Source organism: Myotis daubentonii, chromosome 17 (assembly GCF_963259705.1).
Source record: "Myotis daubentonii chromosome 17, mMyoDau2.1, whole genome shotgun sequence".
Taxonomy (NCBI): Eukaryota; Metazoa; Chordata; class Mammalia; order Chiroptera; family Vespertilionidae; genus Myotis; species Myotis daubentonii.
The window spans coordinates 37,964,595-37,983,174 of NC_081856.1; the positions used below are offsets into that span (position 1 = coordinate 37,964,595).

At 35.6% G+C, this 18,580-nt stretch overlaps 1 protein-coding gene across 3 annotated transcripts in view; it reads left to right on the forward strand.

Moving 5' to 3' along the window:
* Positions 1-18,580, forward strand: part of ANGPT1 (angiopoietin 1) — a 246,320-nt gene that overhangs the window by 172,500 nt on the left and 55,240 nt on the right. For all 3 annotated transcript variants that reach the window (XM_059671913.1, XM_059671914.1, XM_059671915.1), the window contains exon 5: positions 13,798-13,919. In XM_059671913.1, coding sequence (XP_059527896.1) covers positions 13,798-13,919 — 122 coding nt within the window. The remainder of the gene's footprint in view (positions 1-13,797; positions 13,920-18,580) is intronic.

The window sequence follows — 18,580 nt, forward strand, 5'->3', positions numbered from 1 at the left end:
TGGCAGCTTTAAAGGAGAACCTTTGCCTAAGCTGTTGATGCAACTGAGGAAGACACAGATGCAATTGTGGAAGGATTACTACATTTATGACTGCATCAAGAACCTTTCTTGGGCCTGGGGTGATGTCATCAAAGAGTATGAATGGCATGTGGAAAAAAGACACTGGAAAGGTTCATTCATGACTTGAAAGGATTTTCCATGGATTAAGAGATTTCGATGGCAAACACTTCATCCCGGGTGTGGATTAGGATGGCATCAAGGATCTCCTAGAGGTGGATCCAGAGGAACTGGTTAATGAGGAGTTGTAGGAACTGGAACTGAAATGCAGTGGCTGAAGGAGACACAAGAGAAAAGGGAAACTGCAGGAGAAGAAATAGAAGAACCCCCAAAATTCACAGTGAAAGGTTTTTGCAGAAGCTTTTGCAGACCACAATAAGCTTCTTAAGAAGTTTGAAAAGATGGACCCCAACACCAAAATGATTTTATTAATAGAGAGGAATGTTCATGGTACATTATCTGTTTACAAGCAAATCTATGATGAGAAAAATGGAATAAATCTAGCAAACTACCATAGACATATTTCTGAAAAGAATGGCACCTCCTCAAGAAGAGCCTCAGGCAGGTCCTTCAGGAGGTGTCCAGAGGAAGGTATGGCTATCACAGGAGGTGATGGCTCCAAGCACGTCACTGACCCTGAAGGCCCTCCAGTGGGACAAGATGTGGAGGTGGAAGACAGTGAGTGATGTCGATGATTCTGACCATGTGTAGACCTCAGTGTGCCTGTGTCTTAGTTTTTAACCAAAAAAGTTTAAAAGTTAAAAAAAATGTTAAAAATAGAAAAATCTTATAGAATAAGAGTATGAAGAAAGAGATATTTTTGTACAGCTGTACAATGTGTTTGTGTTTTCAGCTCAGTGTTACTACATGAGTTGAAAAGTTAAGAAAAAATCAAAAGTTTATAAAGTAAAAAAGTTATAGCAAGCTAAGGTTAGCTTCTTATTGAAGAATGAAAAGCATTATTTTATAAATTAAGTGCAGCCTAAGTGTACATAGTTTATAAACTCCACAGCAGAGTATTGTAATGTCCGAGGCCTTCACATTCACTCACCACTCACTGACTCACCAGAGCACCTTCCAGTCATACGCACTCCATTCATGGTAAGTGCCCTGAACAAGTGTACCATTTTAAAGCTTCTATGCCGTTTTTACTGTACCTTTTCTATGCTCAGATATGTTTAGATACAGGAATACTTACCATTGTGTTATTCAATACAATAACATGCTGTCCAGGTCTGTAGCCTGGGAGCAATAGGCTATACCATCTAGCTTGCATGTGTAGTAGGCTATCCCATCTTGGTTTGTATAATTGCACTCTGTGATGTTCACACATTCATAAAATCTCCGGGAGATGCATTTTACAGAATGTATTCCTGTTGTTAAGCCATGTATGACTGTAAATGCTCAAAAAATTGTAATTGTTTTTATTTTTATGCTTGCTGAAGTGCTTATAACTCACTAAAGTCATATGATAAAAGCATGCCTAGAAGTGTTGACTAGAAGTTTATCCTTTCTCTGTATATGTGTTTGGATCAGGAACTATAAATCTATCTTTGTGTATAGGGAGTATTTTTGCTTAGTTTAATAGAATTTCTCCTACCAAAACATCTTTATCATGGGATACATTTAAGCTAAGTACAGTTAATATACACTTTTTCTGAAATAATTCACCAAACTTTCTTCTTCTTCTTTCAAACAGACAATAGTGGTATCTTAGGCAAACAGTCATTTCAGACTGAATTGCATCCGCTTTGCAAGACTTCGGGTAACACATTTATTTCTGTCTAACCTTTGACTGCCAACATTTGCTCACATTTATTCTTAGGAACATTACCCATTAAAGAAATATTGTCTATTGCCCTCAATGTTACCATAGCGTCAATGCTTACTGATTGCTTCATGCTTTTGGCAATTCACAGTTAATGTGGGAATTAAATAGTTCACACTGATAATGACATGGAAACGAGGTTTGGACTTCTTTGGGGGAAGATAATGACTATCAAACATTCACCAGTCATCTATGTACATAGGTGATTAAAATATCATCACATATGCTGAGCACACACAAGGGAAACATCATATTGTATGATCATGAACTTAATTACTAGCAAAGCATAAAAATGGAAGGAAAATTTTTTAAAAGAAAATGGTATTTAGGCTCCATCATAAAATTATGTGCAATAATTATCTTACTGTCCAAATCAGTTTGGAGCATACTCCTGCTATACCAAATATGATTCATAAATTTATCCATTCATTCAAAAAATAGTTATGCAATGAATATTGTGTTTCAGATTTCCTTCTGGGAATAAGGGTGTTCATCCATTTTTATTTCACAAATATTTGCTGAGTTCCTACAATATACCAGATACTGTTCAGAATACTAGGAAGAGAGGAAAGATGTAATTCAGTCTTTAGTTACAGGGAAACTAGAGTTGGGAGGGGAGAAAGATAGGTAAACAGTTATATTCTCTGTAACTGTTTCCTAGAGGTGAGGTCAGGATGCCAGGGCACTAGCAAAACATACAGGAAGAACAATAAAATCATGGCAGAGACAGAAGGACCGAGGATACACTCTCGCCTCTCTAGAGTCTTCTTGCAGATTTTGTTAAATGTTTGTTATGATTCAGGCATTGCTTAAGCTTTGTGTATTAATTTAGTTGGTCTCACACCAACAGTATGAGGAAATTACTGATCTGTGGTTGGTCCAATTTTATAAATTTGACAGAGAACTTGAGCAGCTTGTGTGAGGGTACATGGCTGGAAAAGATTGGTTCATGATTCAAACATAGGCAGAGTGGCTTTCATGGGGAGATAATGACTACGTTTTCAAAATGAAGAAGGCAGTGTATGTGCAGAGCTCAGATGGGGAGGAAAGGTAGAGTTGGTAGTTTTCATCAGATTCTCAAAAGGGTCTCCTAGCAAAGAAATAATAAGGTCAATAGCAAATAGGGGCAAATGGAAAGGCAAGTGGAAGGGGAATTTGTGAACAAAGAAGAATTAGAATCAATAAGAAATAATGACTTATCAGAAGTAGAATTAAACATTACTTCCAAGTTTTGGGTTTGAGTAGCTGAGGGGATATTGATGACATCCTTAAAATCAGCAATGTGTGAAAAGCAACAAGTTTAAGGGGGAAAGATAATGAGTTTAGTTTGAGCACATTGACTGAGGTAACTGTGGGACAATTAAAATCTGTAAAGGTAGAGGAATCAGAATTTGAAATTCAGAAGAGCAATCTGGATGGCCATCTATAGATAGGTGTGTCCTCAGAGAAGACAGGTGGTAAAGCCATGCAGCAAATGAAGTCATCGAAGTGTGTGTAAAGCAATGACTCAACCAGCTGGGGGTTTATAGATCCATTTCAGAATCTGATGAAAACTAGCCTACCTTTCTTCCCTACCTAGTGCAAGTATCCACACAAATTTATGTACAATTTCAGATGATAATAAGAATGTAAAACCAAAGACAGAAAATTGGGAGTTCTTTCAGGGACAGATAAAAACAGATCAAAAAGAAAACAGAATCAGAGAAAAACTAGTAGTGAGCAGTGATATGGCAGGTAGAAAATGTTGTTATGAAAGATCTACTTAACTACAAATATGCAGAAAGTCAATTAAAAATAAAACAGACTGAGAACTGAATTTTGGAACTGGATGACCTTCTCTAGGGAGAATTTGGTTGTAGTGTATGCTCAATGGCGTAGGTCAAAGACTAGAATGAGTAAGAGGAAGAAAAACAGGAAATGTTGTCTACCCACATCCCAGAAACTTGAATGCCAAAGGACAGATAACAGTTTTGGCTAGGAAGGCACACAAGGTAGAGAGGATTAAAAAAACTTAAAAATAAATGCTGAGACATGAGCATGTTTTTATACTTGATGCCCTCTAGTAGGAAGTTCAAATTCAAATCATAAGGAGCTTCTCATGAAGTTCATTTTAAAGACTTCTTTCACATCATCTGAAAGACATGGTGACTGATACTACAAATAGTTAAGTGATCCAAATTATGTGGTTTTAGTGTCTTTCCCGGAGGCCGATTGCAGTGGTATGGAACGTTTGATCATTATTTTCGGTCCTCTGGACTTCTGAAAAGGGTAAATGAGGCATTTGCTTCCTTCCCAGTGCTGAGGAGACATTTGGCTCTGTTCTAAGAATAATTCTACCATCTGAAAGGAATTTACCTCCTGTGCAGTGTCTATTGATTTTGTGAAGTAAATCATTCAGTCAATGGATAAGATAGTTTGAACTCCTCTTGTAAGTCCCTTGAGTTAAGAATAACTCTAAAAACATCACAAGCGATGGGAGGAAATTAAAAGTTTTTGACTGTCGCTCATATAAACATTGATAAAAATAGAAAAGATCATTTCGTTGACTGAGTAAAATATTTGGTTTTTCGTTCACTGCATGTAATGCACTATTTAACATTAGGTAGAATAAGAGAAAGAAAAATACAGGAAGTCATCTGCTGAACACAACAGTGAGCACTTGTTCCCATTTAATGAGGGAAATGCTTTATCTTGACAGAAAATTATATGTTAAACATTTACAGTTTCCTTAAAATGAACCACACTTTCTAGCACTTCCTTTCATAAAACCCAATGGCTTAAGGGGAAAGTGACTGTTTATTTTTGGAAGTGGTATATTTCTCCTTTTTTTGATGGAGCATGTTATCTGTCTTTCAAAAAGTTGCAATTTCTGTAGAAAAAAAAATTGTGTGAATAGTGAATAGCCAAACTAATGATAACAAAATAAAAAATAATATAGTCCTTGACCTTTCCCATGAACTATTTCTAAACCACATCTTTTGGGGGAGATTTGAAATTTTGTGGTTAATTCACTTTTGGAATTAGAGTTTCAGCTTCAGAAACTAGACTATCTGAAAAGGGATATCTCCTGGTTCCAGCTGGGCCTGGCAGCTACCAGGGTGAAAGGCCACAAAAAGAGAGTGTTGCCTTGATGTTCCAACATTACTGTGAGCAAACTCCATGCCTTCTTCTCTTACACTTTCATAGCCTTACATAAAAGTAAGATGTTGCTTTTTAACATAAGGTTTTTCTAAAGTCAGTAGCAAAGAACATTTAAAACTATTGATTAAAATCGTTTTTAGCTTCCCATGGAAGTTCATCATTTATTTTTAAGATGCCAGCATCATAACTAATTCTAACACTGTAATTTCTTCCTACTATTGGTTGGGTGTTCACATTCTGAGTGGGACCAACTTCAGTAACAAATCACGTTAACATGTGACCCACCAAGAATAACCTACCTTTTTAATGAGTTTATGTTGAAGATACATTATTAAATGTGATACCAATTCAGTCAAATCTCTTTTACTTTTATTGTGTCCTTTCATGGACTCATAATTATTTTAGGTCTGAACATTCTGTTTTCACAACCAGCGTGATTTCCTTTAGAACAGTGAATTTGAACCGTGGATTTTATTTTAAGTGGAGATTTGGTTCTCATAGAAGGTGTTACCTGTTGTTTTGGCCTCATGTACACACTTACAAATGCACAAATAAATCAAACTCCATCGTAATTAATGCACCCCATGTCCCTAAAACTAGCACTTAGTCTGAGGTGGCCTCCTCACCAGTGTCTCAGAACAGCTATGGCATATGTCACCTGGAGGGCAGGGCACGATGGTCTAGAACAGTGATTCCCAAAGTGGGCGCTACCGCCCCCTGGTGGGCGCTGCAGCGATCCAGGGGGGCGGTGATGGCCACAGGTGCATTTGTTTTAACTTTTTTTGTATTACCTTTCTATTCTGAGTTCAATAAATAGTTTCATAATTTCAAACTTCAATGTTTCTAATTTACACCTTTCTTTACTATATTTTACAAAAAAGGTAGAAACATTCATACATATATCTTTCCATTTAATTGCTATTAAAATTTAAAAAAATTAATTTCCAGGGGGCGCTGAGTAATATTTTTTCTGGAAAGGGGGCGGTAGGCCAGATAAGTTTGGGAACCACTGGTCTAGAAGGAACAGGACTCAAGACCTCTGCATTCCAGTCCCAGCACTTCTGCCAGGTTGCTTAGCAGATTAGTGCCACACATCTTGGGAATTTTCCTGGTGGCCTGAACAAACATGCACAGTTTATAACTTTTATCAACCATTCCATATCTTCTTGTGGTTTTGTATCACTCAGAGTGACAGAGGACACCCTAAGTTCAGAGCAGGACTCCACATAGAACCCCAGCTAGTAGTTAAGAACTGTTCTTCAAGTATATTTCACCACAAGAAAAGGAAACAAAGTTCCATACCTATGGTGACAGTCAGCCTTTATTTATTTAAAACTTCAAAGTGAAGGTTTTTGTGTATGTGTGTGTCAGTTTTCAAAAGCATTTGGCAACTACTTTCTACATTTACAGCATTGCCCAAGGACTTTCATTCCATTTTTAATGTCTCTTGCTGAAATCAATTTGTCTCATAATAAGGCACAAAACATGTCTTATTATGTTTTAAGCTTTCCCACATGCATAGGAAATCTTTTGTTAAAAATCAGTATATTCCAATCATGCTAAAAAACATTACATGAGAAATTAACACACATGAAAAACCTGAAATGACCTTCTGAACAAATGGCAAGGTCATGTAGCACTCCTAACTGCCCATCTGGATGCCCAAAGGGAAAACATGGAAATATATTTTGTGAAAAATGAATGATTACTGGATTGAACAAAGGTTGCCTGAAAATCCATTTCCAGCTGTCAGTCATTTTTAAAAAAATACTAGTTACTTTAAATGTAATGCACATTGAATACATGTTCAGTTATATGTATGTGTAATTTCACATTAGAGAAGCATTAGAAAATTTATTTAAATACACTAATCAAACTAAAGTATATATAGAATTACATGCTGTTTCATTATTCTACAATAAAAAAGGTATCATTATATTAGTAATCCACCTATGTCTACCATAGGGTGGTTTGCATGTCCACATAGATTTAACAGTTTATGTACCTTATGCATATGTCTCACTATTATGATATATATGTATATACTTATACATATTTATGTATTATACATAATGATTGATTTATTGTCCATATAATTACAATGTATCTTTTTAAGCAGTAAAATTTTAAGAAAATTTAAAAACATTGTGATGGTAAATTTTTTTGCATTGCTTTTATTCTCTCTTCACTTTTTCCTCCAAGAAGAGAAGATTGAATAAAATTAAAACTTTACAATTTTTAAAATTCATTATCATCAGCATGAATCAATATGTATCATAATACCATGATGCCTTTGGAGAAGTATATAATCTGTCCCAAACTGTTATCCTTTCTTATTTTTGCTTACTTTTAAAGCATACAAAAAAGCTTTTACTATGAATTGTTTTTTGTTTTCGTGCCTGATTCTACCAGATGAACACCAACACACACTCACAGATGCACACACACATGCCTACTCTCTCCTCCCCACACCAGCCCTTCTTCTAAGTTTGTACTTCTAACTAATAGTCCAGAGGCTGGGAAATCAAATAACTAGCCTTGTGAAAATAATATATAGAAATTATTAAATCCTGGTTGGCATAACTTGCAAGGAATAGACTTGATGAAATCCAGTATGGCTTCTCAAGGACCTTTTACTTTATAACCCTCTGTTAGCTTTTGAAGTTCTGTTTTACATTTCTGCTGAGAGTTCCCCTCTCTCAGATAATTCTGCTACATGTGGCTCTCTTCTACTCTCATTTCAACATTTACTAGTATCTTCTTCTTTGTCATATCTGCCTCCTGTCACTCCTCCCATATTGCCTGCTTCCATGTCAAGAGCCTGTAGTCATTCAGAATTGAGACCTGTCCTAATTCACCCAAGACCCTGGGTGTGACATTGTCAGTGGAGATAAGTATCACTGGGGACTCTGTGACAGATGTCTCACTGAAGATCTATTTGAGTTTGACTTTAGTCCAGAAGTGAGTAAGAAGTAGTTAAGATTCTCAGCTTCATAGTTAAAGAGTTCCTTACAAGTATTTGTGAAGTTAGGTAGTATCTCTGAGCCCCAGTTTCCTTGTTTATAAAGCAATGTATTTACAAACCTACCTCAAAAGTGTTCATAAGGATTAAACGAAATGAAGCATATGAAACATACTTAGCACATGAAATCAGAGTTGAGTATACATAATTAGTGTTCAGTTAATGCTAGTTGATTTTATTAAGCTCATGCTCATAGCTCCACCAAGGAGATGATAGATAATTAAGAGCTGACAGATTGTCCACAAAATAGTTACACATAAGTAATTTAAATGAGAGTAAACAGCCCTTTTTTATATAAAAAAAATTAAAATAGTAATGCAGCAAGTAAATGATCTTTGAGTGTTTTATATGAGATAAAGTATCAACTTTGAAATTTTTAATTTAGAATCATAAAGGTTTTATGTATGTGTGTTGCTATGTATATATGTGCTATGTATTTATTAAATCATTGCTAAGTCTCTCTCACCTTAACACATGCTCACAAAATATTGAAATATTGAATATTGCCTGCAAACCTTCCTTTAATCGTCCCACAGCCTTGAAGTATAAGGGATTACCTTCTTCCACTTCTAAAAGTCCTTTCAAACAAATTAAGATTCTAGGAAGTGTCTTTAAGTGGGCTTTCCATGAAATGCCTGCACACCTGTCTCAAGTTTACAGAACCTAATGAATCATTTGATTGTTTTCATATTGTCAGATATGCCGGGGTTTTTTCAGCCATATGCTCAGTGAACTTCAGTGACCTGTCCTATTGAAAATCACAGATTTATGGCAATTCCTAGTACTACAATCTCCTTGATGATGAAGGCCAAAAAGTACTACAAAGATTATTATCCTTAAACCAGCAACTTGATCCACATTCACTCTGATGTTTGCTAAATACTGGAGAGATATGAATGATGAGCCACTTCTAAGATTTAAAAGGAATGCTTGAAGAATCAATTTCTTTATAGCAGCTTATTGGGAAATGAGTAGGATTCAAGAGCTTTGGCTTTTTACATTGTCTCTGATAGCAAGGCTAATCGCCATCTGTGTTTTCTACTAGGTCTGCTGAGACTCATAACTATCAATTCTACATTCCAGGAAGTTTTCTCTTGAGGGTTCATCTGAATTGAAGTGACCCTCTGCCTCAACTTTCATGGTTCTTCCCTGAAGTCAGCCTGGTGGCAGATATGCCATCTGGATTGAAACTGTTTGGACAGACGAAAGGAAGAGCCTGATAAAGTCAATAGCTGCTGGAGTCAGGGTCTCCGGTTGCATATTGGCTGAATGTTGGCTGGTGAAAGACAGACATGCACCTGTTTGTGTCTTTAGATCGTGAACATTTTTGTTGTTCAGATAAGACTAAATGAAAAGAATGATTTTACTTGCTGATAGTGGTGTAGGTAAAGTCTTTGAATTGGCACACCAGGCACTTGAAATGTAGTTCAGATATGCTCTTCTACATGCCTTATTCGTTCAGATGTTATCTCTTCTCAACTGTTGTTTACTTTCTAAAGCTGAGATCAAAGTTAGAAAAAAAGAAAATGGAGGCTAGGAAGGGACTGGTAGTAATGATGGGATCTAGACTCCACTTAGAGAAAAGACAAAGTCATGAAGCATTAAAGAATGGGAGAGGAAACGATAAGAGTATGTGGTCAAAGAAGGAACTTTTAGATGCAAAGATCTATTTTTTAAAAATATATTTTTATTGATTTCAGACAGGAAGGGAGAGGAAGAGAGAGAAACATCAATGATAACAGAGAATCGTTGATTAGCTGCCTCTTGCACGCCCCCTACTGGGATCTAGCCTGCAACTTGGGCATGTGCCCTTGACCAGAATCAAACCCGGGACCCTTCAGTCTGCAGGCCCTGCTCAAAGATCTATTTTTTAATGCCTGCTTTTAAGCCGGTTTATTATTACAAAGAAGTCTAACCACATTGACAGATAGCTGAACACCTCTATCGGGTCTCCAGATCACTCTCCCCAGTTCTGTCCAGTTGGTGCTTCTTTCATCCTCTTCCATCAGGTTTCCCCTATCTACCTTTTGTCATTACCATGCATTCCTCCAGACATTCTTTGTTAACCTCAAAGTAAAAGGCCAAAGTGAGAGGCAACAAGCATTTATTTGAAATCAAGAAAGAACCGCTCTTTGGGAAGCATTGGTTCAGGTAGAAACCCAGCAGTGTTCTGATTAGAAGACAAAGCAAAGAGAATTTATGAGAAGGGGAAGGGGAATTAGAAGGAAGGCCTTTCTGTTGGTGCAGATAAGCTAACATAGTGATGCTAATTCTAACCAGTGTTTTTAATTTTCAGCCTGGGTAGCCATCAGTCCAGTAGTATCTGACTTCCTGGTATCTTTACAAACAGGTGTTTGGGACACACTGTTACTGTAGGCCCGGTCCACAGGTTATTTTGCCCTGTTTTAACATTCCAAAGGTTGGAGAAGTAAGACTTGCAAGGCAGTTCCTCTGGGATGGCAGCTTGGCTCCACTTTAAAGTGGCTCCATTTGTGTTATTTATTTTTTTCTTTTTACATCTTCCATCTTTTTTAATTTCAAGATATCCTACAAAAATTTATCCATAACTCTGACACTTGTAATCTTCAGTGAATTCATCTTTGTTCTTGTCTTTCTACATTTGAAAATGTTTGTTATGTGTCCAGTCTTACAATAGATAATCATAACACTGAATTTCAGAACTCTCTGGTACTTAACGAAGAAAATAATTAGTCTTGCAAATTTAAATTATGAGATTAAAACCTCTATAATCAACATTGGTATATACCTCCTATATCATTTCATCTGAAACAATACTTAAATGTTAACTATTCAGATAAAGCTTACAGTATACAGCAAGATTAGATTACCTGGGTTTTGTGGGGGTTTTTAGACTTAAGCAATGATGGTATGACCTGACGTAGTCAATGAATAAAATACACCAATTAGCCAACTTTAACAGGTAGAGTCCAGTTCTAATCCTACCAGTAACCAGTCAATTGTAATTGCCCTGCATTTAGTCAACTATAATATTTGTATTTGAGGGTAGGAAACAACAGCATCCACCACTCCATTAACTAGACTGGCTGGCTCTCCATAGCTTGCTAGTATCCTTCCATAAGAGAAAATAATAATGTAATGCTATTATTAATAATATTTTAATACCATAATATTATAATACCATAATAACAACAATAATAACTACATTTCTTGAGTACTTACTGTAATTCAATCACTTGGCTCTGTTACATAATTCATACTCATGCCTCAGAAATATGTATTACCACCCCACTTTATAGATCAAAATAGAAAGAAAAACTCTGAAGGTCAGTCTACTCTTACAGAAGGAGCCCTTTTCAAACCACAGTATATAATACAAATATCAAAAGTAAGCTGTGAATAAAGCTTTTAAGTTGATTTTAAATGTTTTAATACTCTAATTAAAAACAAGCAATCTAATTTTCTTAGAAGGAAAGGACTATTTCTTCGGGGAAGACTGCAAGTGTTTCAGTTTTTCAAAAATACCAAATTACATTTCAAGAAAATCAAATATCTGTATTAGATATGTTGCCATAGCAATGAATCCTTAGTATAATCATAGTACTACTTGTACCTTTTATAGTAGAATCCTAAAGCCATTTTTCCAGTTGTAAACATTCAAACTATGATAACATTCATAGTTTGGACATCATTTGTATATAATTAGTTTGCAGAAAAACAAGATAATAACAATTTTTCTCAGTTATTTAAAATGTGTATGAAATAGCTTCCCTCTTCCCACACAACAGCCTCTTTACCCACACCTTCCTGAAGAGGAAAAGAAGAGGGGAGGGAGGTGGCAGGAGAGTGGGAAGGGAATGTACTCTCCCTAGATAACTAACTAAGGGAGGGCAGGAAGTGGTATATGCAATGAGAAGAAGTATTTTCTCCTTAGATAAATGACCTACACTATCTTTCACCCCAAAAAGAAAAATGGGTTTGCCATTGATTTTCCGTTGACCATATCTTCCTGTGTTGTTCATCCTCTAAAGAGATCATAAATTTAGTTGGTATTTCTTTTCAACTCTTTTTTTTTGTATCTAATTCGGTTATTTCCACATTTCACCAAAAGAAAATCAAGCATTTAAACTTAAAACATTTTTTGTGTGGAAAATAACAGTCCATTAGCTGAAAATAGGCAAGCACAAGTGAATCGCATTGATGTTTTTAACAATGATAACACCTTTATGTAATTTATTGACATGCCCAATGATATTTCAGATGCCTTTGAGTAAGAATTCATTTTTCAGTTGCTATTTGCATATATTCTGTACAATACTTCTTCATTATCATATGAACCTGCAATCCTGTGATTACTTATTCTGTGTTTATATTGCAATTGTAATGGTGGTGTTTAAATGTAATTATTAATACAAGTAGGTAAAACCATTAGTGCAGACATGAGCTATAGAAAAAAACCATGATACTGTTAAATAATTCTAAATTTTTGTTATGGCAACATGTCTGATATGGATATTTCATTTTCTTGAAATATAAGTATTTCTGAAAATTTGAAATATTTCTATTGAGATAGTCCTTTCTACCAAGATTAGACTGTTTATTTTTAATTGCCTATAAATTAGTAACATCGTGCATCTTAAGTTTAAATCAGGCTAGTATTTTAGACTGACAAAGAATTTAAAAACACTGATTCATAGTTTACATTTTCTATTTTTATTATAAAAGACCATTGCAACTCAGTGACTAAAAGCAAATATTTATTAAATAACACAATTATAACAAGATGATAAACTTATTAATCTTCTAGAAAAGGTTTAATGAAACCAATTACTAAAATAATATATATTTATTAGGAAATACTACATCATAAATATTTTATAAATATACCACCCACAGCTAAATACTATTAAATATGAGTAATTTTCATAGCTTGATCTCATTAATAAGAACTTAATGGATGAAGCTTAGTAAATAAAATAAAGTTCTCAGTAAAGACTATCTCCAATTAAATTTATTTTCCACTGGATTTACAGCTTTTTTGGAACTCTTTCCCTATATCATTTAATTTCAAACCTTACTTTCATTTTTGTGTGTATTATCTACCTAATAGTTTAACTATAGGGCATTGAATAAAGAACAAAGTTCAGTTTCCTTGTCTTTCTAGATAGTTAAATTAGGTCAGAGATTCTTCTCTACTTTCTGAATATAATTATTTTGGGAGTTGTCTTTTTTAATTTAAAAATTCTAGAACTTCTTCAATTTTAAAGCCATGGAAAGAACAGTCCTGCCTACTTTTAGTGTTTTAAGTCTCCATACTGTATTTTTATGTTTGAATTTGTTGTCTTCATCTTTGTCCTCCAAGAAATGCTTCTGCACTTTAAAAAACTTTCCTGTGAAATGTAGGTAAGAACTTTTTAGAAATTTTGCAGGAATATTGATATAATTGTTACTGATTAGAGGTATTACATAATCATGCCCGTTGACTTGATGTTCTGGAGAACCTTTAGAGAAAAACAAGATTTAAAAAATTAAGCAAAATATTTAAAAAGTATTCAGTTGAAAATTGCTCTGCAGGTTTTTTTCTTAAGCTTTGTAATTTTGTAAGTCACCTCAAAATCTAGTATTGTTTTTATAATAAAGTTTTCATTAAATGCAATATTGACATTTGTTTGGAGGAAATGAAGACTTGCTTAGTTATACTTGAAGTCCATTTGGGTACTAATGGTACTGATATTTTTATTCATATATTGCAATCTTTTTTTTTTTGCAGTTTTACTAAAGGGAGGAAAAAAAGAGGAACCATTTAGAGACTGTGCAGATGTATATCAAGCTGGTTTTAATAAAAGTGGAATCTACACTATTTATATTAATAATATGCCAGAACCCAAAAAGGTAAAACCAGAAGTGTTTGTTTATGAGATGTAAAGCAGAACCTAGTTGAATTGCTGAATAATCAGATTGATTTGTGAGCTTGTTAAACTGAAAATATATATGCCTGAGCTCTTTTCTCTCAAAAAAATACTCTGTTTCCCAGGTCCATAAAGTATGAAAATCTATTGTACAGACCTCCCCCAAGTCCCACACCTACCATCCCTCTTTTACACAAAGTTTTCTTATTTATTCTTTCTCATTCCTAGAATGTCCCATTGCTTATAAATGCTTGCCTTATTCAGATTGCATGTTGAAGTCATATATACTTCAAGTGCCGGGAAAGAGTCCCAAGGACCCAGATGGCACACATCATCCACAGTCCAGACACTGTGCAGAGGGGGCTTGGGACACATTTCCAGAATCACTGTTTCTGCTGGGGTGAGAGAAACACATTCTATCTTAAACACAAAAGGATTTGCTTTTTGTATTTACCTAAAAGAGTGGGTTGGAGGGTAGGATTCATCAGTATGTTGAACAGGATCCAAAGTAAACTTTGAAGTAAGAAACCATTATCTTCCTGCTGTCATTTCTCTTTTATATACTCTTTCTCCCTATTTATCCATTAAATCATCAATCCGTTCCTTCATTCAATACATATTAAGTGTATGTTGTTCATTTGCCAGTCAAATACTAGCAAATACACTGACTAGGGACATAATACAGAACAAACAGTTCCCAGTGTGTGGCGAAGACAGACAATTACACAGATAATTATACTGTAGACGTGTAGTGATAGGGACAGTCTGTTTGAAGCAGGGTTTTACAAACCCTTGAGGAGAGCCCTGCTCTTCAATATAAAGTGTCAGCTAGATGCCCTAGAGCAGTGGCCGGCAAACTGTGGCTCGCGAGCCACATGCGGCTCTTTGGCCCCTTGAGTTTGGCTCTTCCACAAAATACCACGTGCAGGCATGCACGTACAGTGCGATTGAAACTTCGTGGCCCATGCGCAGAAGTCGGTATTTTGTGGAAGAGCCACACTCAAGGGGCCAAAGAGCCGCATGTGGCTCGCGAGCCGCAGTTTGCCTACCACTGCCCTAGAGCCCAAGAAGCCAGGCTGCCCCTGCAATGCTTCTTCAAAGGATGGAACAACTTTCTTCCCTTTTCCGCCTAAACCAGCCCTGACCCTATTTCCTCTGGGCGCTTGCAAATGCTCCTGGAAGGCCTTCCCTGGTTCCCTCCAACAAACCTACTCATACCTCCTCATACCAGAATTCTACAAGGCCAAGACTTGAATCCTTTTATCTTTTCTTTTCCTTTTTTTAATGGAAGTACAATTGGTACATAACGTTATATTAGTTTCAGGTGTATAACCCAATAATTCGGTATTTGTATATAGTACAAAGTTATTACTGCAATGTCTACTCATCACCCTATGGTCGACCCCTTCCATCCATTTTGCTCACCCTGCAAACCCCTTTCCCTCTGACAGCTAATCTGTCCTCCATATCTATGAGTTTTGTTTGTTCTATTTTTTAGATTCCACAAATAAGTGAAATCATAAGACATTTGTCTTTCTCTGTCTGACTTATTTCTATTAGCATCATATCCTCAAGATCCATCCATGTTGTTGCAAATGACAAAATCCCCTTCTTTTTATGACCAAGTGGTATTCCTCTGTATGTACCTTTCTATTTTGATTTCCTGGGACCCAGCAGAGTTTCTGGCACATCATAGGTCCTCAAGAAGTATGTGCTGAAATGAATAAATGAATAAATGTTCAGCTGATGGTAACATTAACACTTCTATGTAGTGCATCATAAGTAAGCCTAACTTATTTAGTCTTCCTGTTGTTAAATTCCTTTGATTGACCAGGGAAATGAATCTTAGAAACAGTTTGTCAGATGTCACACTGTTGTCAAGGTGGAAAGTCTCTACCTGTGTTCTCTCTCTACTGATTTCAGTAAGGATTAGTGGTTTAAATTAGCTTAATGTTTGTTTTTTTCCTTTGTTAGGACAAAATTTTACCTTAAAAAGAGGCCAAGCATATAGCTGGAGGTGGGGGAGAAAGCACAAGGAGAAGAGGTGGCAGGCACAGGTCTATACATTGCTACCTGGCCACCTACCAGAGAAGTTTGGTTTCACCTGTTTTTTCATTTTGGGCTTCAGTGAATGATGTCACTGAATCAAGTGCTTCATGGCCTTTTAAAAAACAAGCTGTGACATTACAATGGCAAGTCTAGGAGTAAAGAGAAAGGGTAACTTATAGGACAGTGATGGCAAACCTTTTGAGCTCAGCGTGTCAGCATTTTGAAAAACCCGAACTTAACTCTGGTGCCGTGTCACATACAGAAATTTTTTGATATTTGCAACCATAGTAAAACAAAGACTTACATTTTTGATATTTATTTTATATATTTAAATGCCATTTAACAAAGAAAAATCAACCAAAAAAATGAGTTTGCGTGTCACCTCTGACACACGTGTCGTAGGTTCGCCATCACTGTAATATAGGAGGAACCTTTTAAATCCTTTGACATTAAGCCTTCCTACTGTGCTTACTGATATCTTAAAATCATACTTAAGCTTCATTTCATTTTACACACACACAGGCATGTAAACACTGCACACAGTGCCACCGTACACAGAGCATGTAAAGTGGCCAGAAACTGTCTTGGGGTGGAGTAGTGGAGCTAACGTGCAATCTGTCCCGCCCAAGGACCCCTAGAAGGACCCCAAAATTATTGTTAGCTCAGCTGTAACATAGCGTGATTAGGACAATACAGTTAACTAAAAATACTGTGACCCTCCTTTTAGACTCCTAATGGCTCTATGATATATATGAATATAAAAATAAAATAAGTTTTAAAGTTTTTAGATTAACATGCACACTTTTAGAATATTTTTCACTCCATCACCAATACGCCTTGTGGCCATGGGGCAGACATTACAAATGCAGTTTTGATCATTCCACAACCTTTAATTCGTGTATAACCACAACTCTATTCTAGTTCAAAATGTTTTGAGATACAAATGATGCATAGGCCATTTGCAGAGCCACGCTCCTTTTAGGGTGGAGGAAAAATAGCCAATCTTAACTCATTATCTTGAACAACTCAAACTCATAAACTTGAATAATAACTCATTAACTTGAATAAATGTGCTTTTCATATTTATGTAAAGGAGTGGCTTGGAGGATCCAGTTCATTAGTTCAGTGGCTGACTCCTATGTTGGTTTCACCAGGATTGCATGATTTAAATTTACACCCCTGAGGAGTGATGAATTTTGCATATTATGGAGCTTCAGGGTTCCTGAGTAAATAAAATCTGAAATATTAAATCCAAAAATGTTAAATATCTGGATTAAACTTCTGAGATTTGGGCCTAGGAAAACATTGTAGCCTGAACAGATTAGCAGTGAAATTAGTACAGCCTGTAACAAGCAAATTTTTATCACTGTAGAAATGGCCCCATGGCCATTCACTCCTCTTCTGGTCAGCGCAGTTACCAGATTTAGTTTTAATAGAAATAATGGCAGAGTATGGTGAGGGGGAAGATAACTGAGCAGAAGGGAGAAAGACTTTGATAACTTCTTGACTTTGGTGTGCATTCCCTTGTTTTATCTGTTTCCTTTTGATCATGAATCCTCTCACAAGTAGTAATGGTTTAATGTGGAGATGGATACTTTAGCTGGATATATCTGCATTTTTTTATAGGTAGAAAATTTTGTTTTAAAATCATTATTATATTCACATAGCTTGCATTAGTAAGAACAAATATGGTGTGAATTCCCCCAATGTCATTAAGGAGCTGATTAACACAGTAGTTCAAATGTATTCATCGCTAATATTTTGCCAGGTCACATTCTAAGAACTTCATATGTAGTCACATGTTTACTCTTCAACAACTCTACAAAATAGATGCTCCCATTATTTCTATTTTAGGAAAATAACTTGCCCCAAACACATAGTTATTAAATATTGAACACAGACTTTGTAACAAAGGAATCAATTGCAGACTATGCAATCTTAACAGGGGCCAAGTATGATAATTACTTATTAAGTGGTGACTAAAGTTGCACTGTTTGAACCTATATGAATGACTTAGAACAGTTTATTATAAAAAATTCTGTAAAGTTGATTTATGTTCTGATTACAAGCCACCCTTTCACCTTATAATCCATTTTATTCTTCTATTTTTATATAAATCATGGGTATCTTTTCAATTCTATAAAAAGTGCTTAGAAAATTCATCCTTCTAAGTAGATTGTGCTTTGTAGATATAAAGTTTGGTGAAACTTTTGGATTTATTTAGCAAATTTTTGCTCATTGTGATTCTTGTGAAAGTTGTAGCAAGGATCAGAAACTCAAGGCAAACCTATATAAAAACAAAAGAAAACAAAAAGTTCAAATATCCATGATATGGGATATGGGCCAATCAATAAAATTGGGCTATTTTAGGCAGAGTAAGAATTGCAAGTATAGATAATTTTTATGCAATTGCAGTTTTGACTGCCATCATTCCCTGCCAAGAAAGGATGTCTGCAAAGGTTAGAAAAGTGTTATATTTTCAAATGTAATGTGGAAGCCAACGGCAGTTTTCTAGGACTACTTAATTTTTCAAGTACATAGACAATGAGAATTAGATTATATATACATTTTTTTACTTTGATATTATTAATAGCT